Source organism: Hipposideros armiger, unplaced genomic scaffold (genome assembly GCF_001890085.2).
Source record: "Hipposideros armiger isolate ML-2016 unplaced genomic scaffold, ASM189008v1 scaffold_181, whole genome shotgun sequence".
NCBI classification, from domain to species: Eukaryota; Metazoa; Chordata; class Mammalia; order Chiroptera; family Hipposideridae; genus Hipposideros; species Hipposideros armiger.
The window spans coordinates 764,341-786,214 of record NW_017731531.1 but is presented as its reverse complement, the minus strand read 5'-3'; the positions used below and the strand labels follow the sequence as shown (position 1 = coordinate 786,214).

General features: G+C 47.5%; 2 protein-coding genes and 1 long non-coding RNA gene across 4 annotated transcripts in view; 1 reads left to right on the top strand and 2 right to left on the bottom strand.

Moving 5' to 3' along the window:
* The window catches only part of NCR3LG1 (natural killer cell cytotoxicity receptor 3 ligand 1), an 18,621-nt gene extending 8,683 nt beyond the window's left edge, over positions 1 to 9,938 (top strand). Inside the window, exons 2-4 of one of the 2 annotated variants that reach the window (XM_019652551.1) lie at positions 1,156 to 1,500; positions 7,024 to 7,350; positions 8,911 to 9,938. In XM_019652551.1, coding sequence (XP_019508096.1) covers positions 1,156 to 1,500; positions 7,024 to 7,350; positions 8,911 to 9,017 — 779 coding nt within the window. In that variant the 3' untranslated portion in view covers positions 9,018 to 9,938. Of the gene's footprint in view, positions 1 to 1,155; positions 1,501 to 7,023; positions 7,351 to 8,907 lie in introns of both variants that reach the window. The other variant, XM_019652550.1, reaches the window with a different exon arrangement.
* Positions 6,281 to 21,874, bottom strand: LOC109388110 (uncharacterized). The gene is made up of 3 exons (XR_002125145.1): positions 21,672 to 21,874; positions 6,950 to 7,056; positions 6,281 to 6,539 (listed from the first exon to the last, which is right to left on the bottom strand). It is a non-coding gene; the product is annotated as an uncharacterized LOC109388110 (long non-coding RNA).
* On the bottom strand, positions 18,555 to 21,664 carry KCNJ11 (potassium inwardly rectifying channel subfamily J member 11). The gene has a single exon (XM_019652549.1). The coding sequence runs from the start codon at positions 20,886 to 20,888 to the stop codon at positions 19,701 to 19,703; it is 1,188 nt and encodes a 395-aa protein (XP_019508094.1). The 5' UTR covers positions 20,889 to 21,664; the 3' UTR covers positions 18,555 to 19,700.

Sequence of the window (21,874 nt, the reverse complement as noted above, 5' to 3'; positions counted from 1 at the left end):
GAGGCAGGCGGAACGAGGGTGAGGGGTGGGGGTGGGGTTGTCAGGGGCAGCCTCGGAGTCGAGGCGCTCTCCGGTGTCCTGCCAGCGGATCTCAGCTACGTGGGGCTTGACTTTAAAGATCCCAGACTCTGAGCTCTCCTTTGTGAAATCGGATTCATTTATTGATTCAACCATTATGTGTTCACGCCTTCTATGTGCCGAATCGGCACGTGTAGGAACTGAGACTGAGTAGCTCCTTAAATTCTGGGCTCTGAGTGCCCCGCGTAAATTTCATCATCCTAGATTCTGGAACTGAGAGGAAGTGGAGGGGGTGGGGGGGTGGAGCAAGAAGAAAACCCCACTGCGTATCAGAGAAGCATCTAGACTTTTACTATAAAGTCTTTTCTGAGACTGAGTGGTGGTATTTAAACACTCTCTTTTTACTTTTTCTGGGAACACTGATGGACGTGTTTCTAGTTCTCCAACACTAAACCAAAAGCCTGAAAGTCATATGAAGAGATGTTTAAACTCATTACTAACCAGAGAATAGAAGTTAAAGCAATAAGATATCACTTAATGTTTATTAGACTGGCCAAAATAGGCTGGGCGATGCCAAGTGGTGCTGGTGGGGATGTGGGAATCTAGGAGACCCTCTGGGTGTCCATCAGTGGGGCTGTAGTTGAGCCAGATGTGGATGCTCACCATGGAGAACTGGGCAGCAACTTCAAGCAAAGGACTAGTTGTACACATAGCAATGTGGAACCATTTGGAAAGCATAGTGCCAAGAAGGGAAACAATGCTATTTAACTTAATACCATTTCTGTAAGTTTGAGAAACAAAACAAGATGGTTTTAAAGAACAAAATGCAGACATTAAACATCTTAGATCGGTTGCCTGACGGGGGAAAGAAATGGAAATAAAGAAAGAAGAAATGTTATTTCTATACACTTCTAATGAGCTATCTGAAAATAAAATTAAGAAAACAATTCTATTTACAGTACCATCAAAAAGAATAAAATACTTAGGAATAAATTTAACAAGAGGAGCACAAAACCTCTGTACACAAGATCCCCACCCCCAAAGGAATTTATTTTCAGTTACATGGTAGTGTTTGGGAGTACAAGGACTGTATTTTTTCCAAGGATTTCCCATAACTGAGTTTTCTTATTGCCATAGCTTTGGAAGTGAAGATGGATGGGCAGACTCAAAGAGTGTTCCTGAATGGTAATGTCACCATCATCTGCAGGATCCCTGGATCCCAACAACTGAACATCAGAACTATGGGTGTTGTCTGGTATAGGAAGAGTCCAATGAATGATACAGAGGTCAAGGTGTTAGAGCTTGTTGGACACGACCAAAAGGCATTCCGATCAGGAGCCATTGTGTCTCCACGGAACCTGACGATGGGGGACGCCTCACTGCAGCTGCCTGGAGTCCAGCTAAGGGAAGCAGGAGAGTACCGATGTGAGGTGGTGGTCACACCTGAGAAGGCACAGGGAACAGTCTGGCTACAGGTTATAGGTGAGTGCCTGATGACAGTGCCCATGGTGATGGGGTTTGGGGTGGAGATGTGGATGGACCAAATGGAGCAGAGGTTTACAGCATGGGCCTAGGAGTCACACAGACATGGGCTTGAGTCCTGGGCTTCCATGAATATCTGGCCAACTTTGGGCAAGTTATTAATCACGCTGAACCTCAATGCCCTTTGCTCAAAACATATGTAATAATACCTACCTGAGAGGATTGACTGTAGGGAAGAGTCTACAAAAAATGCAGGTGAAATGCTTAGCATATACGTAGTGTTTGGCCTATTATTAGTGCTCAGTAAAAGATAGCCTTAATTCACCTCGTGTGTGGGCAGTCAGTGTTCAATGAAGAGAGGCCTCTGAAAGGAAGCTGGGAAAGGAGAGAGATGCTATGCTCTGGCTCCATAGACCTGAATCCTGTTTCAGCTTTGCTGCTTCCAAACTGGGTGGCTGGGCCAGGCATTTAACATCTTTGGATCTGAAATTTTCCTCTGTACAAAATGGGGTGATAAGTCATACCTGCCTCATAGCATTCTGAGGATTACATAAGACAGTGTATGAAAAGGCCCAGCTGAGGGCTGTTGTGAGGTAGGTGTTCAGTCAAGACTTACAACAACAATATCCCCTAAACACCTCTTTGAACTCCACTTTGCTGTATGAGTATTATAAACAGGCCTGATAATACGTGGAGGAGCTTGGGGGTTGTATTAGTTTGCTAGTGGTATTCATAACAGAATACCACTGACTGGGTGGTCTAAATACAGAAGTTTATTTTCTCACAATCCTGGAGTTTAGAAGTCTGAAGTCAAGGTGTCAGCAGGTTTAGTTTCTTCTGAGGCCTCTGTTCTTGGCCTGTAGGTGTCCGTCTTCTCCCTGTGTCTTTACGTGGTCTTCCTCTGTGCATGTATCTGTCCTAATCCCTTCTTCTTATAAAGACATCAGTTGTATTAGATTAGGTCCCAACCTAATGACCTCGTTTAACTTAATAACCTCAATAAAGATTCTATCGCCACATACAGTCACAGTCTGAGGAGCTAGGGTTAGAACTTCAACACATGAATTTGGGGGTGAGGTCCACAATTCAGCCTGTAACAGGGGGGCAGTGTCTATGAGCCTTCCAAAATTGTACTTAAGACTTTGAATGTTTTGTACATATTAATTTTGGGGATGGCAACGTATGTTAGGATTCATTTCCTCTGCAACTGACGGAAAGCCTAAAATAAAAGATTTAAAAAAAATTAATAGATTTTATAGGCCGGCCGAGTGGCGCAATGGTTAAGAACTGGCTTGGGATGCCAGAGGACCCCGGTTCGGATCCCACATATGAGGGCCAGTGACACTGCCCTCCACAGCTAAGATGCTGAACAACAGCTCAACCTGGAGCTGGGCTGCCGTGAGTCGCCGGCGACGGCGTAGGCTGCAGCCCCTGTGGCAGTGGGTTGCCATGGGCTACCATATGTAGCCAGCAGCCAGCGTGAGCGGCCAGCAGCCGCAGTGAGCGGCTGTCCAGAAGCCGGCAACTGATCTGCCTCGCCGGGGAAGAGCGCAATGATGGTGCCAACTTGGGCTAGTGAAGCAACGTCCTCCACCACAACTAGACTGAAGAACAAAACGACAGCAACTTGTCTGTTCCCCTTCCCCCAATTCCCCAGCACTGTTCCCATCCCCCCAATTCCCCAATAAAAAATCTTTTAAAAAAGATTTAATAGGCTATTTTAGAACAGTTTTAGATTTATAGAAAAATTGCTAAGATAATACAGAGTTCCCATTATTACTCTTGCCTCTGCATACCACTTAATATCTTGCATTAGTATGATATATTTGTTATAATTAATGAACCAATATTGATACATTCTTATTCATTAAAGTGCATTGTTTATTCAGATTTCCTTAGTTTTTACCTAACTTCCCTGATAATTTTCCTTGTTTTGAACACGACTTTGAAATTCATAGAGTTACTTTAACTTTCTTTGGATTAGTGTTAGTATGGTACATCTTTCTCAAGCCCTTTAATTTCAATTTATTTGGGTCTTCATAACAAAAGTGGGTTTGTTGTAGAAAACACATATTTGAGTCTTGTTTGTTTGTTTGTTTTTTAAATCTATTTGGACAGTCTCTAGTGTCTGTCTCTTAGTTGATGTACATAGACCATTCATTTAAAATGACTGAGTATATAGGTGGATTGATATGTACCATGTTTGTATCTGTTTTCTATTTGGTACACTTTTTCTCTTTTTATGCCCTCTCTGGTTTTAAATGAACATTTCATGATTCCATTTTCTCCTCTCTTTGTATATCAATTATACTTTAAAATTTTTTTTAGTGGTTGCTTTAGAGTCTGCAGTGTACTTTTACAACTACTCTTAAGTCTATTTTGAAATAACTATACTGCTTCATGGGTAGTTCAGATACTTTACAACAGAATATTCCCAATTCTCCCCTCCCACCTCTTATAACATTACTGTCATTCATTTCACTTATTCATATGCTATACCACCCAATACATTGTTGCTATTATTATTTTGAATCAAACAATTATGTATCAGATCAATTAAGCATAAGAAAAATAAAGTTTTATTTTACCTTCATTTATTCTTTCTCTGACACTCTTCCTTTACATAGATTCTAGTTTCTGACCTGTATCATTCTACTTCTCTCAAAAGAATTTCTCTTACATCTTGCAAGGCGGGCCTACTGGCAACGAATTCCTTCAGTTTTTGTTTGAGAAAGCATTTATACTTCACTTTTGAAGGATAATTTTTCTGGGTATAGGATTCTAGATTGGTGGGTTGCTTTCTTTCAATGCTTTAAATATTCATGGGCCTGTCTTCTTGCTTGTATTTAAGAAGTCTAGTGTCATTCTTAACTTTGTTCCTCTATAAGTTATTTTTTTCTTCTGGCTTTCTGTTTTCAAAAATTTCTCTTTGTCTTATGACAAAAAAAAAAAAAGAAAAAGTTTTTGTGCATTTTGAGCATGATATGGTATTTTCCTACTTGGTGTTCTCTGATCTTCCTGGATCTGTTCTTTGGTGTCTATCATTAATTTTGGAAAATTCCCAGCCACTATTTTTCAAAATATTTCTTCTGCTCCTTTTTCTTTTCTTCTTCTGGTATTTCCATTATATGTATGTTATACTTTTTGCAATTGTCCCACAGTTCTTGAATATTCCGTTCCCTTGTATTTTCCCCATTCTTGTTGCTCTTTGTATTTTGATTTGGGAAGTTTTTATTGACATACTTAAGCTAGTTGATTCTGCCCTTGTCAGTGTTAAGTCTGTTGATGAGTCTGTCAAAGGCATTCTTCATTTCTTTTATAGTGTTCTTGGTTTCTGGCATTTCCTTTTGATTGTTTCTTAGAGAGTTCCCATCTCTGCTCACGTTATCCATCTGTTCTTGCATGTTATCTGCTTTTTCCATTAGTGCTCTTAACATTTTAGTCATAGTTATTATTATTATTTTTTAAACTTTTTTTTTTTTTAATTTATTGGGGAACAGTGTGTTTTTCCCAGTACCCATCAGTTCCAAGTCAAGTAGTTGTTTCAGTCTAGTTGTGGAGGGTGCAACTCATTGGCCCCTGTGGGGATCGAACTGGCAACCTTGGTGTTATGAGCTCTGTGCTCCAACCAACTGAGCTAACCGCTGCCCCTGAACTCCTTCTTAAATAGTCTTTATCTTCCAGTTCTCCTACTTGTAATCTGCTGTTATACTGGAGCCCTGTTGATATGGTAAAATGATATGGAAGGGAAGCAGTCTTATCTTATTATTGAATCTCATTCTTTGAGTGGTCTGAGCCCCTAGGCTGTGACCTTCAGAAGTGTTCCCAGGTGAGATGGGAAGGCTAGAGGGGGCTGGAGCTGGCTAATCACTGTTCTCCCAGGTCATCAAAGACTCTGGCAAAGACTCCCCTCCTGAGAGCATCCTTTGTTATGGGGAATGAACTGGGTACATTTTTAAATGGTTATTTTTCCTCTCCCCACTCCCCAAAACATGAGGGTATTTTTCTTGTGACTGTGGGAACCTTGTGGGGTTCTTGGAAGTCAAACCCGTGAAAAACTCCCTAAGACTGACCCCCAGGAGATTTTACTATCCAGCTAGTCCACCCTCATCCTTTAGCAATTTGTCAAAGTTACTGCTTAAGTGCTTTACCAATTTATGGCTCTAGCACCTTCTGCTTAAGGTAATATGATCTTGGCTGTGGTTCTCTTAACCTGCCTGTCTCTGTAGTTTTCAGGGTGGCAGTTTGCTCTGTCACCTCAATTCTCTGATGAATCTAAGAAAAGCTGTTGATTTGCAATTTGTTCACTTCAGCTTTTTTCTTATGAGGCCAGGAGTGACAACTTCCAAGGTCTTTACATGTCAGAGGGGAAACCAGAAGTCAACAGTGGCTTTTTTTTTTTTTTTAAGATTTTTATTGGGGAATTGGGGGGATGGGAACAACGCTGGGGAATTCGGGGAAGGGGAACAGATGAGTTGCTGTCGTTTTGTTTTTCAATCTAGTTGTGGAGGACGTTGCTTCACTGGCCCAAGTTGGCACCATCATTGCGCTCTTCCCTGGCAAGGCAGATCAGTCACTGGCTTCTGGACGGCCGCTCACTGTGGCTGCTGGCCGCTCACGCTGGGTGCTGGCTATACACGGTAGCCCGTGGCAACCCACAACCACAGGGGCTGCAGCCTACACCATCGCCGGCGACTCACAGCAGCCCAGCTCCAGGTTGATCTGTAGTTCAGCATCTTAGCTGTGGAGGGCAGTGTCACTGGCCCTCATATGTGGGATCCGAACCGGGGCCCTCTGGTATCCCAAGCCAGTTCTTAACCATCGCGCCACTCGGCCGGCCCAACAGTGGCTTTTGAAAAGGTAGTTTACTTTTCTTTCAGAAAAATGTAGCCAACCCAGGGCAGGTAGGGCAGTTCTGTGATCATTTGGGACCCAGGATCCTTTTATCTTGTCACTTCACCGTCCTCCACCTGTGGCTTCCACCTTGTGTTTGAAAATGGCTTCCCGATTTCGAGCCATCACATGGTATTCCAACCATTCTGCAGGAAGGAAGAAGGGGGGAGAGAGCGAAGGGCACAGGTTTTTTCTTAAAGATACCCTGTTCTTTAAAGATACTTCCTGGAGGTTGCCCTCGCCACTTCTGATTATATCCAAACTACTAGACCCTGAGTTCACATGGCCACACCAGCTGTAGTAGAAGTTGGGAGATATAGCTTTGAATGTGTCACTGAAGAATGGAAATGGGTAGCAATTAGCGGGTCTCTACCGCAAAAACGTTCCAAGGCTTTCCTCAGAGTTTCAAAGGCTTTTATGACACAAAGTGGCGTAAGAAACTGCTTTACAAAATGGCTGTGATAGTTGGGGTTATGGCATATCAGCACCCTGCTGGCACTGGGACCAACATACCCAGAATTTTTAGCCTAAGCAGAATCCCATTTGGTTCACTCACCTTTCCGGAAGGCTTGCTATGGGTCAGACATTGAACTGACCTATCCTCAAAGCATGACTTCTCTTTCCTGGCAGCTTACCCAGTCAGCAGCTTGTATGAGGATCCAGCTACAGTGAAAAATAATGAAGACAAACATTTTTTGTGTACGTCAAGTTGGTTCTACCCAAAGGACATTAACATAACGTGGTATAAAAGGACCCAGGAGGATCACCAGTATGAGCAGATTTCTGAGGGCATCAGCACCGATTCAGCTGTCAAGAATAAAGATGGCACCTTTAATATCACTAGCCATTTGAGGCCGAAGTCCCCTCTGCAGGGCAGTATGATCGTCTTCAAATGTGTGGTAGTGCACATTTCCTTACCTACCTCTCAGAGTTACAACTTGACTCTGAATGCAATAGGTAAGCATCCTCCTAGACATTTCCCCTACTCTCCACCTTGAGGGGGTATAACATAAAACTCAGCTTCCCAGGCAGCCTGGGGGAAGATGGGGGGGTCAGTGGGGAAAGAGAGAAAGCCGTTTGGCCTAGCTCAGCCCCAGAGTCAGCAGTCCACACTAAGTCCCTAAGCCAGGGAAGATGGTCTGAGAGGTGGAGTGGTGACAGTAGTCCTCAGGTGGAAACAGGGCTCCGTGTTAGCTTATGGCAGCTTGAGTGATCTGGGTGGTCTGTGTGCCTTGGAGTGGGAAGCTTGCCTGCTGCCAGGAGAAAGGGGATAGGATCCTGTCCATGTACCCTGAGAATAAAGTCTGTCAGGGGCCAAACACTCAGCCCTGCCAGCAACTCTCCTGGTCAGGCTCCAGGTCCACTGCAGATGGTTGGCTGGTAGAGGCTGAATCAGTAGTTCCGTGCCCACGATAGGGAGGCCATAGTAGGGGGCCCGGCAGATGCTTAGGGCTTTTCCCAGGCACGCTGGATCTTTAGCTTAGGATAACACAACTTACTACACAACCCCTCCTGCTGGTGGGGTGGGATTCATTGAGCTTATAGCCAAGCTTCTGTGGTTATGGCTGTGGTCCTGGGTGGGGATGACCCTGCTGGTCCAATGCGTCTGCCTGGCACTGAGGGGTTAGGAAGGCAGGCGCTAACTAGAGGCCCTGGGGAATGCGGCTTGGGTATGTCAGATGGGGCCTGGGATGGTTCTGGAGGGAGAGAGGAATTGTTCTTGGAAGTATGGGCCAGAGATGTGTGTGGGTGGTGTGTGCACAGAGGTGTGCAGGGTATGTGTGGGGCATGGGGAGTATGAAATTGAAACATGCGTTGTGTGTATTTGGTATAAGAGGTGTGTCTGGGTGATGCATGTATATATGCCTTAGTCCGTTTGGGCTGCTGTAACAAATTGCTGCAGACTGGGTGGCTTATAAACAATAGAACTTGATTTCTCACAGTTCTGGAGGCTGGAAGTCTGAAATCAGGGTGCCAGCATGGTCGGGTGAGAGCTCTCTTCTAGGTCACAGACTTCTCATTGTATCCTCACATGGTGGAAGGGGTGAGGGGACCGTCTAGGGCCTCTTTTATAAGAGCACTAATATCATTTATGAGGGCTCCACCCTCATAATCGAGTGACCTCCCAAAGGCCCCACCTCCTAGTGCCATCACAGTGAGCATTAGGATTTCAACAGATGAATCTGGGGAGGACACAGACATTCAATCTGTAGCAGTATATACAGTGATGTAAGGTAGGGTAGTGTGGAAGCTTGGAACATGTGCATGGCATGTATATGTGGTATGTGGTGTTCTATGTTGCTGTTTATTTCTGGCAAGTGCTAAACACACTGTTGGATGTATGGAGGTGTATGGGGTATGAGTGGAAGATGCCAAGATGTGTGGCAGAGGATGAGTGGTTATATCTCTGACAGGGAAATGACACACAACCACACAGATCTTAGCAGCATTTGTGTAGGTCTCTGGCCCCTGCAGTAGGTTTCCTCTTAACGTTTTCCATTTTTTTTCTCTCAGCAGAATCTCAGAAGTCAACTAGCTCGTGGATTGTTGCTGTGACAGTCTGTTTTGGAGGAATTGGAGTGTTAATAATTGGGGTGTTATTTTTGTGTCTTTGGAAATGGTAAGGGGTGCCAAAACAAAGTTTAGCCCTGTATTTTGGAGTTGGCTCTGGGAGTTCAGGGATCATAGCCAGTGGATGGTGTTGGGGCGTTCTCTGGATTGATGCTGGGGGATTCTAAGTGTTGTGCGTGTTTGTGATGTCTGGCTTTTTCTGATGTTGTGTTGGGGAAGAACTTTCTCATCTGGTCTGCGTGTGGTGGCTTGTGATTCTGGAGAGATGCATTGTAAAGCCCTTCTGCCTCTTCATAATATACAGTCTCCTTGTGATCCACACCTCACATTATGAGTTCAGACCAGGCCTTTGAATCATATGTGGGCTGCACTGTTACTCTCACACAGAGAAACCATGGCTCAGACGGGAATTCCTTCCCCCAGGAGCTCATATTTTGTTACTACCTCAATGGGATAACTTACCACAAGATTTCACCAGGTAAACCAAGAATTTCTAACCATCAATAGGTGTTTCCAAACTAAGACATGTTTCCAAACATGTGTATCCCTAACTGGGGTCCAAATAACAAATAAAACAGCTGAAGCTGTAGAGGCCCAAGAGTAAACATGTTGGCTAAAATGATTCTAGATAACAAAATTGCCCTCACTTGTTTATGGGCCAGCCAAGGCAGAATCTGCAGTAGCTAATACATCTCATTTTAAATGCTTTAGGAAAAGTAGAATAATCAGTTAATCAAGATAAAAGGCTGTTTGTTTATCTAAAGTTGGCCAGCTGATTCATGGGACTTAGTCTCCTGATTGGACTTAGGCCAATGTGAAAACTGGATGGAAAGTGGTGTTCAAATGTTTCAAATGTGAATGTTTTCACATTTCTTGTCTTCCTCTGGCTTGTGGTATCCAGGTGCTCTCATCGTCGCCGCCAATCAACATTTGGCAATGAAACTTATTGAAAAAAGAGACTAAAGCCTTCATGACCAGCCTGGATTCTGTGGTAGTTTTTTTTAATTTTTATTTTATTTATTTTTTATTTTTTATTGGGGAATTGGGGGGATGGGAACAGTGCTGGGGAATTGGGGGGAGGGGAACAGACAAGTTGCTGTCGTTTTGTTCTTCAGTCTAGTTGTGGAGGACGTTGCTTCACTGGCCCAAGTTGGCACCATCAGTGCGCTCTTCCCAGGTGAGGCAGATCAGTCGCCGGCTTCTGGACGGCCGCTCACTGCGGCTGCTGGCCGCTCACGCTGGCTGCTGGCTACATACGGTAGCCCACGGCAACCCACTGCCACAGGGGCTGCAGGCTACGCCGTCGCTGGCGACTCACAGCAGCCCAGCTCCAGGTTGAGCTGTTGTTCAGCATCTTAGCTGTGGAGGGCAGTGTCACTGGCCCTCATATGTGGGATCCGAACCGGGGCCCTCTGGCATCCCAAGCCTGTTCTTAACCATTGCGCCACTCGGCTGGCCCCCTGTGGTAGTTTTTTGCAAAGACAGCTCCAATCCTTCATCCTTCCCTATATCTGTGTCTTCTGCCGTGTAACTGCATTGTCCTCCAATCATGGGCTGCCCCTTAACATTGGGCTCAACCTTGTGACTGGCTCTGGCCAATAGAGTGAGACAGAAGCGAAAGTGCGCCAGTTCTAAGCATAGGCCTCGCGAGGCCTTGTGGATTTCCAGTTGCTTTCTTTTGTGCTTCTGACATTAGTGAGAGGAGACCATGTCCACGCTAGCCCGTTGGAGGATAAAAGACACTGGAAGCTAAAGCTAGTTGCTGTAGTGGAGGCCCGTCTACAGTAAGTCCTCACTTGATGTCATTGATACGTTCTGCAACTTGAAGCGAACCCGACGTATAATTAAACCAATTTTACCAGAGGCTAATTGATATAAACAAGAGTTAAGTTCCTATGGCATTTCGTCAACATTATAATGAGATGACATTGAATGAAACCACATTATTTTGAGGACCTGCTGTAGATGACAATCACCCAACTCTCAGATATGTGAACAAATTTACTCGAGGTCATTAATGCCAACAGAGCCAACTCGCAAATGTCTGAGCAATAAATACTAATTTATTTTAAAGCCACAGTGTTTTAGGCTGGCTTGTTACACAGCAAAAGCTAACTGATACAACAACTCAGGAAGCTCAGTTTTGACCAAAAAACTGTGGTTGGTTGCCGTGGAGACGTGCTACTGAGACACTCCCCCCCCCGCTTCAAGAGAGAGCCTGCCATGAAGAGTGTACTCAGCCAACATGCCATCTCAGGGACCTGCTGCACTTTTCAAGCTTATGCCATGTTCTCCTTGGCAGCTCCAGTCAGTGGCTGAACAAAGCAGGAACCTTTGGAGCTCTCTGCGGGGGTGCCTGAGACTTGCTCGGAGCTGCACTGTACTCTGAGCCTCTTGCTACCCAATTCTCACTGCTTCCTTTACAGATATCAGACCTACATCATGAAGGCTTTCCCCACCTACTTCTGCACTTTCTCCCCTTTATCTTTCACAGGCATTATCCTCGCTAACTCTCTTGCACTTCTAACACCATCTTGAAAAGTGCTTCCCAGAAGACTAACACAATACTTATTCCGATGCAGAAAACACTGGGACATTGCCAGTTCTTACACAGAGAGAAACAGCAGAAACCACAAGGTTTCTCAGAGAATGTAAGTGACTGAAATTACTTTTCCTGATGACCCAGACAGCTTGCTCAAGAGCAGACTGTTCGAGCTGCTCTCCTTGATAGCCTGCACCCTTTCAAGTTTATCTAAGGAAAAGAAAAAGCATTTTCCCAGAGAAGACATACACATGGCCAACAGGTACATGACAAGGTGCTCACCATCATTAATCATCAGGGAAATGCGTATCAAAACCACAATGAAATACCACTTCACTCCTGTTCGAATGGCTATTATAAAAAAGACAAGCAATAAGAAGTATTGGTAAGGATGTGGAGAAAAGGGAACCCTCGTGCACTGTTGGCGGGAATGTAAATTGGTGCAGCCACTATGGAAAACAGTGTGGAGGTTCCTCAAGAGATTAGAGCAACTGTATCATCCAGCAGTTCCAAATTGAAAAGATATCTGTACCCCCATGTTCATTGCAGCATTATTTACAATAACCAAGACATGGAGACAACGTGAGTGTCCATCGATGGAAGAATGGATAAAGAAAATATGATATATATTTACGTGTCACTAACAACGGGGATACATTTTTAGGACTAGGTGGTTTTGTCATTGTGTGACCATCATAGAGTGCTTTTACATAAACCTAGATGATACAGCCTACTACACACCTAGCTATAGGGTACAGCCTATTGCTCCTGGGCTATAAACCTGTACAGTATATTACTGTACTGAGTACTGTATGCAGTTATAACATATGGTAACTATGTATCTAAACATAAAAGAAGTACAGTAAAAATGGGGTATAAAAAAATGCCTGTCTAGGGCACTTACCTTGAATGGAGCTTGAAGCCTGGAAGTTGCACTGGGTGAGTGAGTGAGTGAGTGAGTGAGGAATGAGTGTGAAGGCCTAGAACATTTCTGTGTACTCATGTAGACTTCGCTGTACCCTTAGGCAACGTTAAGTTTATAAAACAATGTGAAATTAAGCACAAGTGAAAATGATAGTCATGAGATGCAATAAACCTGAGGTGAGGCTGCTGCCAGGATAACACCACATACTGTTTTATCTCAAACTTCTAAGTAGAAAGAGTATGCTCTAAAATAATGATAAAAATGTAGCATAGTAAATGTTAATATATAAGCCAGTAACATGGTTGTTTGTTATCATTATTAAGTATTATGGTATGTTCTATATGTAGCTGTATGTGCTATACTTTTATATGACTGGAAGCAACCATTCATTTGTTTACACCAGCATCACCACAAACACGTGAGTAATGCGTTTGCTACAGTGTTATGATGGCTGTGATGTCACTAGGTGGTAGGGATTTTTCAGCTCTCTTATGAGCTCATGGGACCAATGTTGTTTATGCAATCAGTCTATCGTTGACCAAAACATCGTTATGTGGTGCATGACTGTATACACAATGGAATATGACTCTCTCATAAAAGGAAGGAAGTCTTGCCAACACATGACAACATAATAGTCCTTGAGGGCAGTATTTTAAGTGAAATAAGTCAGAGAAGGACAGATACATACCTCACTTATATGTGGAATCTAAAAAACAACCTCATAAATACAGAGAACAAATTGATGGCTGCTCAAGGTGGGGGATAAGAAGGGGTCGAAGTGGTAAGGGGGTCAAAAGGTACAGACTTTGAGTTTTAAAAGTAAGAAGTCATGGGGATGTAATGTACAGCCTGGTGAGTTAATACTATATTGCATATTTGAAAGTTGCTAAGAACAAATCTTGAAAGTTATCACAAAAAAAATTGTGACTGGTTTTTATGGATTTTTTACCTGGATTTATTGTAATGATCATTTTGCAATATATACAAATATTAAGTCTTATGTTGTACACCTCAGATTAATATAATGTCAATTATACCTAAATTCAAAAGAGAGGGAAAAAGCAACCCTTTCTGTTGCCAGACTGTGACCCACTTCCATTTCATATTCTGTGTTTCGTGAGAGCAATCTGTACAATCTAGTATGTGAATAAAAGCATACAGCTGCACTTTGATATCTCTGAGTTATTCTTTATAGAAGATACGTGACTTGCCCCCGGTGTCATGGCTAATAGAGGGTGGAGCTTGGATTTTTAATCACTATTAATAATAACCAAGGAAGATCTAGGGTGGGGCTGGGCTGGGAAGAATCAGCTTGACCAGTAGGCCTAGACGACAGGTTCACTCTGTACAGCTCTAGTCTGCTCTTCGGGGAGGACTATAGGTTGGTGTGTTTGGCCTTTGCCTTATTTTCTGTAACTGAATCAAGGTGTCTGATGCTATTCCTAATTGGGTATAAGTATGGGCACTGCATCCAGGATAGACGTTGACAGGGCTGTGCAGGGTGTCATGCAGGTGTTGGTCGAGGGTATGATACAGTGTGGTTCTGAGTGCAGTTATCAGGGATATGCGCTTGTATTTCAGGGCCTTTGTGGGGCAGAGAAGCCCTGTTCCCATCTCTACTGGCAGTTGGAATAATGACTCTGAGAAACAGTTGTTAGATCACTCAGGAGGGGCACGAGAGCACACGAGCATAACTTGACATGAATGAATAGAACAGACTAGATTCCCATAGTTGAGTTCCCACCTGAAGTTGATTGTGGCAGCACATGGGGATTGCAGCCTCTGGTTGGTGCCTATTAAGAGAATTGAAGGAACCAGTAAATTTCAAAGTGCGAGAACTGAAGGAGGACTATGGTAAAAGTTGGGACTATAGAACAAATGAAGTAGTTCACAGCTGTTTACAGTGGTTGAAAGAATGACACCCTTTGGAAAAAAGTAGTAAGGCAGTTGAAATTTTATAAATTTAGTGAAAAATAATTTTGGAGAGATTATGATAGAATGGTAAAATGCAAGGAAAAAAATGAAATATAGTTAGATGGGAAAACCACAAATGGGACCTTTTTATAGGATGATGAAAACATTAGATGTAAAATGTGGGGGATTGTTAAATGGAGATTATTGATTGGAAGAGAATCTATAATGTAGCTAAAACAAAAGGCATCAAGGAGTTACTAAACTCAAAAATAAGTATGTATGCCTGTCAGACCTTGAGAGAGGTGAAGAGAGACACAAAAGAGGCATAATTATGGGGTGATTTTCATTCTTCCACTTCCATGTTGGATAGGTAAACCAAGGCCACAGTAGGAATTTAACAAAAGAATAAAAAAGTGTCAGAACTGGATTGCATTTACTTCTCTGGGTTACCCTGGAATGACTTCCCTTCCCCAATAATAATAGCTTTATGAGAAAAACTGGAATTGATCAAATGAAGTAAAGAGGACACACAGACAGGACTACCCCAGTCGGGTTTGCTTCACTTCGGGTGCTGATGGTCTGTGGAGAAAGAGTTTGGGATGAATTTGTGCTGCAAAGAATTATACCCATTCATGAAGGGGAGGTGTATGACTAACGAGCTGAAGAAAGCTTCTGGGGACCGTTGAGCTGACCTGTACCCTGTATGCCCTTGCTTCTCCCACTGAAGGAAATAAATTGTATAGTTGCATATGCACTTTGCGTTGCTTTTCCACTCTTGGGCATCAGTGCCTGGAAGCCCCTGAGGTCAAGGGAAAGGCAGAAGTTTGCACTCCTGTACCCAACTTGGCCAGCCTAAGTGACCTGCCTTTTGTGTCATTTCAGAGTAGAAACAGAGTAGGCTGTAGGTAGCACCTGCTTCCATTTCCATGAAGACAAATTGCTCTAGGCAGGTGGACCTGGCAGAGAAGATGCTAATAATTTAGATCCTGGTGCAATAGACCCCTTTCCTGAAACCCAGTTCTGACTTGAACCCCACTGTCCTGCCTTTCCACAGCTTCTTTCAAGCTATCAATAGAACAGATCTGTTGTTGTTCACACCTGCCCCAGTCTGGGATCAACAGGACTTTGGCAGAAATTCATATTGTCTTCCCCAGAGTCACCTACATGTCTTGGTACAAGATAGGGTGTCTGATACCTGGACCCGGGGAGACATCAGAGCAGAGCCCAGAGACACGTAGGGAGCCAGGGTTACTCTACTCCTTGGAGCAACCTCCATGGGAAAGTTCCTAAGAAAAGCTGTCAAGGAGGAGCTCAAGTTCAGGACGGAGCTGGGAGGATCCGCCTGTGGAGAGTGGGTCCTGTAGAATTTGGGTCCAGCAGAAGGGCCACATATGCGTCTGCGGTGACCAGCTGGAGATGCCAAATTTATAGGCATTACCACAGCTGAGGCTGTCGTCAGTCTCATATTGAGAGCCTCAGGGATGCCCAGGGACTTTCCGGGTTACACTTTCCCTCTTGTTCTCCATCTAGAGCAGCGGTCCTAATGCCGCGACCCCTTAATACAGTTCCTCATGTTGTGGTGACCCCCAACCATAAAATTATTTTCGTTGCTACTCTATAACTGTAATTTTGCTACTGTTATGAATTGTAATGTAAATATCTTTTTGTTTTCCGATGGTCTTAGGCGACCCCTGTGAAAGGGTCGTTGGGCCCCCAAAGGGGTCGTGACCCACAGGTTGAGAACCGCTGATCTAGAGACAACTGTCTCCCTGTGGTGGATCTGACACAAAAGGTGGCATCCCTAGTAAAAGCTCAGGTCCCTGGGACTGTGCAGCAGTCTGAGACAGGCTCAGGTCCAAATCTTTGGCCTGCTGTTTACTAGCTGTGAGATCTCAGCAAGTTAATGTCACTTCTGATCGTGTTTCCTCACCTGGAAACTCAGAGAACAGCACCTCCTTCAACACTGGACCACAAAACAGTGCCTCCCTGAGCCCCGGACCAGGGTGATGCGAGGTACGTTCCTCCCCTTTCCAGGGAGCCTGGAGGAGAGCCAGTTCTGCACATAGGGTGTGGACTACTATGGACTGCTCTGTCTGCTCTTATGTGATGTCCAATGCTGTCTTGGGGGCAGAATATCAGAAACTAAATTCTCACAGAAGTTCCTGCTGGACTGAGGGGAGCTCAGGGGAGCTTCCTTGGCCAGTTTAGTCCTTAAGATGGAGGAAGCACTATCAGTGGGCAAGAACATTCAGAGGGGTCAAGGAAGACTTGGTGCAGCTACCCCTCCATGCCTGGAACTTTCCAGCTCCTCCCTGAGCTAAGCATTAAAGCTGAGGCAAGTGGGGTGGGAGCATGTTTCTCTTTAAGAGAGGAAAGCTTAGCACCAATGGCTCTGATTGTCATTGCGGCCAGCAGGTGGCGCTAAGCCCTCACTTCTGCCAGTTCACTGTCACCAGCTGCTTAAAGTCTGTGAGGCTGGGAGGAAGGTTACTCTGGATGGGGTCCCAAGGATGGTGTGGCCAAGGGGCTTCTCAGTGAATCTGGTCCCTCCCTGGATCTTAAGGACAGCCAAGCTAAGTCCCTAGAGCCAGGCGCTGCCCCCAGAAAGTCTGGGCTGGCTCTGAGTAGCTTCTCATCCCTTCTTCCTCTAAACCAGAAATGGGTCAGCTCAGCAAGGAAGGGAATCAATGCTGGGGGACTGTGTGGTGCAGGGAATAGCAGCAGCAGCTTTCTGGCCCCTTAGCCCTGTCTCTGGAGTAGCCTGGGACAAACTCTCACAAATTCAGCAAAAGCCCTCTGCAGGCCTCAAACGCAGCAATACACCTGGCTTGCGGTCCTGTACACCATCCATCCATCTATCCACCCATCATCTATTCATTCATCCATTCATTCATTCACTCATTCAGCACTTACTCAGTGCCAGGAACACTGCTAAATTAGACACAGTCCCTGACCTCAAGAAGCCATGGACTTGGGAATGGGGACACAGACCTATAAACAGGCAAAAGTAGAATGCCCACAAACACAGAGGAAGGTACGGGACCATCTCTTTCCAGAGGAACCAGGGAAGGCTTCAAGGAGGCATCATTTGGACTTTTATGGATTTCAACAGGCAGAGCTGGGGCCTGGGCAGTCCAGGCACAGGGCGTAACATAAGCAAGGCTCAGAGGCAGGAAGGTCAATGTTATATGCAAGGAGAGGGTAGAAAAGCAGCCAGGGGAGTGGGAGGGTGCACAGGGTCCTGGCAAGAGAACTGTGAGCTGTAAGGCTAGAAAGTGGGCAAAGCCTGACATGGCTGGCTGTGGGGTCTAGCCTTGACCCAGGAGGTGATGGGGAACTACTGAAGGTAGTTGACATGGGAGGGGATGATCACAACCCTTTTAATAAGACCACTGGTGGCTGCATGGCGGGTGGACTAAGGGGGTGAGATGGAGACAAGGAGACCAGGTAATAGGCACTGCCACAGCCCCTGTGATCAGCAGGGAGCAGCACTGTGAAGAAAATAATACTAGACAGAGAAACTCATCACCGAGGGGAAATAGAATAGCACCTTCTCTCTTAACATTCGCTTGGTCAGTTGTCTCATCGTGTGGCTGATTCAACAGCAATCGCAGTAGTTAACATTTATTGAGGACTTATTATGGACCAGACACTTAAGCATTTTACATGTTTTTCATTTACTCCCACTCCTATTTCAAATTCTATGAAGTAGATACTATTAGTATACCCACTTTATAGATGAGACAACTGAGGCACAGAGAGGTTGTTTCTTGACCAAGTTCTTCGAGCTAGATGTGAAAGCCATAGACATTACCACAGCTGAGCTTGTCATCAGTCTCAAATCTGGGACTTCAGGGAGGCCCAGGATTTGAATCCAGGCAGTTGGCTTGAGAGCTTACCCTACAATCACTACACTAACGCATATGACATCCCCGCCTCTCTCCTTGAGCACCCCAGCCTTCCAGCAGATTCCTGAAAGTGTAGGCAGGGCTATAAGCCTGGTAGGTGCCCAAAGGTTGAAAGGCAGGATGGCAGAGCTGGGCTACCTGAGGCAGGGGGGGAAAGGTCCCCCTGAACTGGAGAAGAGGGCCGACCTCAGGGCTATGGCCCATTGCACCCCTGGAATATGGGCTGGCAGCTCCAACCCCTGCCCTTCCTGTCCATGAGTATGTCCCCTGCCTCCCCAGCAAGAACAGCCCAGAGTTTGGGTCATGAAAGAGGGAGGATTTATTGACAAGGGAAAAGGCAGAATTCTGGGCAAGCACACGCAGCACTGTTCTGAGAGTCCAGGCTTGGGGTGAAGGCCATCAGGGCAAAAGGCCTCTTTGCCTCAAGGACCTCGCTCACCCCCACCATCCTGAACTTTCCAACATCTCCTTTTTGAGAAACCCAAAGACCCTCTCTCCAAGGTCATCCTCTGGACAAAGTGAGGGGCAGCCAGTGGTGGGAGCCAGGACCAGAGTTTGGTCTGAGGCCCACTGAGTGTGGTGGGCCGAGGACTCCCATCTCCTCAGCCTCTTTCTGCTCGGCATGCCAATGTCTGCCACAGCCCACCCCAGCCTCTGAGGGTGGGGACAGAATGGGAGCAGGCGGGAGCAGCAGCCACAGCCCATGGAGCCCTCACCGTAGAAGCCTTGGTGTTGGGGCAAAGGTCAGGGGCACAGAGCCCATTTCCTCTTCCCTGTGCCTGCGCAGGACTCGGCAAAGCTGAGCATCCTCAACGCAATTTCCTTCCTGCTTGAGCCTGCCCCGTGGAGGAAAGCCCTGTCAGCCTCAGCCTGTCCGTCTTTGTAGGCTCCACATCTCCAGTCTCCTGGCTGGAATATCCTCCCTCCTTGACTGCCCTTCCCAGGTGGCTGGGCCTACCCTGTAGCTCATCACATTTTCAGGGACCAACGGCGGCTAGGGCCTGACCACAGGCATCTCTTGGGGCCACAGAAACACAGCAGCAGGCCTCCAACCTGGGGACTGTTGTTCCCCGGCCATCTGCCGAGCCTGTGGCCAGTTCATCACAGGGACCCAGGACTAGCTGGAGACCCAGCTTGAGGGCCCGACGCTTCCCACAGCTTCCCCAGCCTTGGGTCGGGGGGAGGGGGACCAACCAGTCCTGAGCTGGGGCTGGGAGGAGTGGGGACAAAAATAACCTAGTACAGGCTCCTGCTGAGGCCAGAAATAGCCTAGTGACAAGTGCCTTGTAACACCCTGGGCGAGCAGCAGGGGGGGAGGCTGAGCCCAGCAGGGCCCAGCCTCACACCAGGTCCTGGCCTGGCCAAGAAGCCCACACTATGTCCACTGCATACCATACCACACTGTCCATGTGCACACACAGGGTGTGAGGGCTCAAGGGACCATGGTTCAGGACAGCGAATCCGGAGCTATGCTAAACCTGGGCTTGGCCTTGGCCACGGCCACGCTACGCTTGCGCAGTGGCCCACGGGCTGAAGCGAGAGTCAGGGCGTCCAGCAGGCTGCGGTCCTCATCAAGTTGGTGGGCCGTGCAGAGTGGCGTGGGCACTTTGATGGTGTTGCCAAACTTGGAGTAGTCCACGGAGTAGCGGCCGTCCTCCTCAGCCACAATGGGTACAAAGCGCTGGCCCCACAGGATCTCGTCGGCCAGGTAGGAGGTGCGGGCTTGGGTGGTGATGCCCGTGGTTTCCACCACACCTTCCAGGATGACGATGATCTCCAGGTCCTGATGGTGGTGCAGGTCACCCGGCGCCAGGTCGTAGAGCGGGCTGTTGGCATCAATGACGTGGTAGATGATGAGAGGAGCCACCAGGAAGATGCTGTTGCCACCCACGCCGTTCTCCATGGGGATGTCCATCTGGTGGAGGGGCACCACCTCGCCCTCGGGGCTGGTGGTCTTGCGCACCACCTGCATGTGGATGGTGGCGCTGATGATCATGCTCTTGCGGAGGTCGCCAACGCGCAGCATGAAGCAGAGGCGGCCATGGCGCAAGGCGATGACCGCATGCTTGCTGAAGATGAGGGTCTCGGCCCGCCGGTGGGCCTGGGCCGTCTTCATGAAGATGCAGCCCAGCATGATGGCATTGATCATGAGCCCCACGATGTTCTGCACAATGAGGATCAGGATGGCCAGCGGGCACTCCTCCGTCACCATGCGTCCGCCGAAACCAATGGTCACTTGGACCTCAATGGAGAAAAGGAAGGCAGATGAAAAAGAGTGGATGCTGGTGACGCAGGGCACAGTGGTGCCCTCGCCAGGGGCCAGGTCGCCAGGAGCCAGGTCGCCGTGGGCGAAGGCGATGAGCCACCAGACCATGGCGAAGAGCAGCCAGCTGCACAGGAAGGACATGGTGAAGATGAGCAGCGTGTGCGGCCACTTGAGGTCCACCAGCGTGGTGAACACGTCCTGCAGGAAGCGGCCCTGCTCCCGGATGTTCTTGTGGGCCACATTGCAGTTGCCCTTCTTGGATACGAAGCGGGCCCTCCGCTCACGGGCACGGTACCGGGGCTCCGCAGGGTCCTCTGCTAGTCGCGTCAGCACATACTCCTCAGGGATGATGCCCTTGCGGGACAGCATGGCTCCAGCGACCACCAGGGAGAGGCTTCCCCCATGGGGGGTGCTCCCCTGACCAGCCTAGGGCCTCACTGTAGGGTTCCCTCCCTGTGTACCCGTCCACTCTGGGACCACCCTCAGTCTGTGCTGGCCTCACTTCTGAGATGCCTCCACAGCCAGACTCATCCTCACCTCCACCTGGCCCCTGCTTCACTTCTTTATACCAGCCTCACACCTCAGCCCACCTGCTTAGTGAGCCCCCCACCCTGCCTATTATTCCCCACCTGGCCCAGGATCTCAGCTCAACACTCCTCCACCCGCTCACCACACCTGGGCGACGCCCTAAGTCCCCTTCTCCCCACGCAGCCTTCCTTCTCAACCCCTCTCCCACCTTGGAACTTAACACCTCCGATTATTACCAACTGACCAGATCTCACACAACCCCCGCGTCTCCCGCCTCACCCATCCTGTCCTTGGCTCCCTTCCAAGCTCCAGCTTCATATCCTGACCTTCCCCCAGTCTCACCTGGTATGCCCCCTCCTTCCTACCCCACACCCCGTAGCGCTCTCACCGCTCTTCTGATCCCCCTCCAGCTTTCGTCCTCTCTGTCTCCTTGGGATCCTGCGCCCTCCAGAGTCACCAACCCACCCGACCCGGATCAACACCAGATCCCCTCGCCCCCCGTGCGACCTGGCTGGGCTCACTACCGAGTTGGGTCCTCCCCGCTCCCCGCCGGCCGCACGCACGCCGGCGCCGCGCCCCCGCCCCGCGCTCTGTCCCTGCCCAGCCTGCTCGTCGCCGCAGCACCTGCTCCTGCTTCTCAAGCTGCAGCCGTCGCCTCCCCGCCCCCTCCTGCCGCCCGGTCTCTCGCGGCGGGCAGTTCTCCCATCCGTCTGTCGGTTCGCGGAGACAGACCTGTGCGAGGTGGGTGCAGAAGATTGAAGGCGAGGGGCGCCTGAAGAGAGCAGTGGGGGCCGGGGAGCCGCAAGGGGGAGTCCGACCTATTTGTG

Coding starts and splice junctions, on each gene's coding strand:
- KCNJ11 (XM_019652549.1), bottom strand. CDS start 20,888: ATGCTGTCCCGCAAGGGCATCATCCCTGAGGAGTATGTGCTGACGCGA.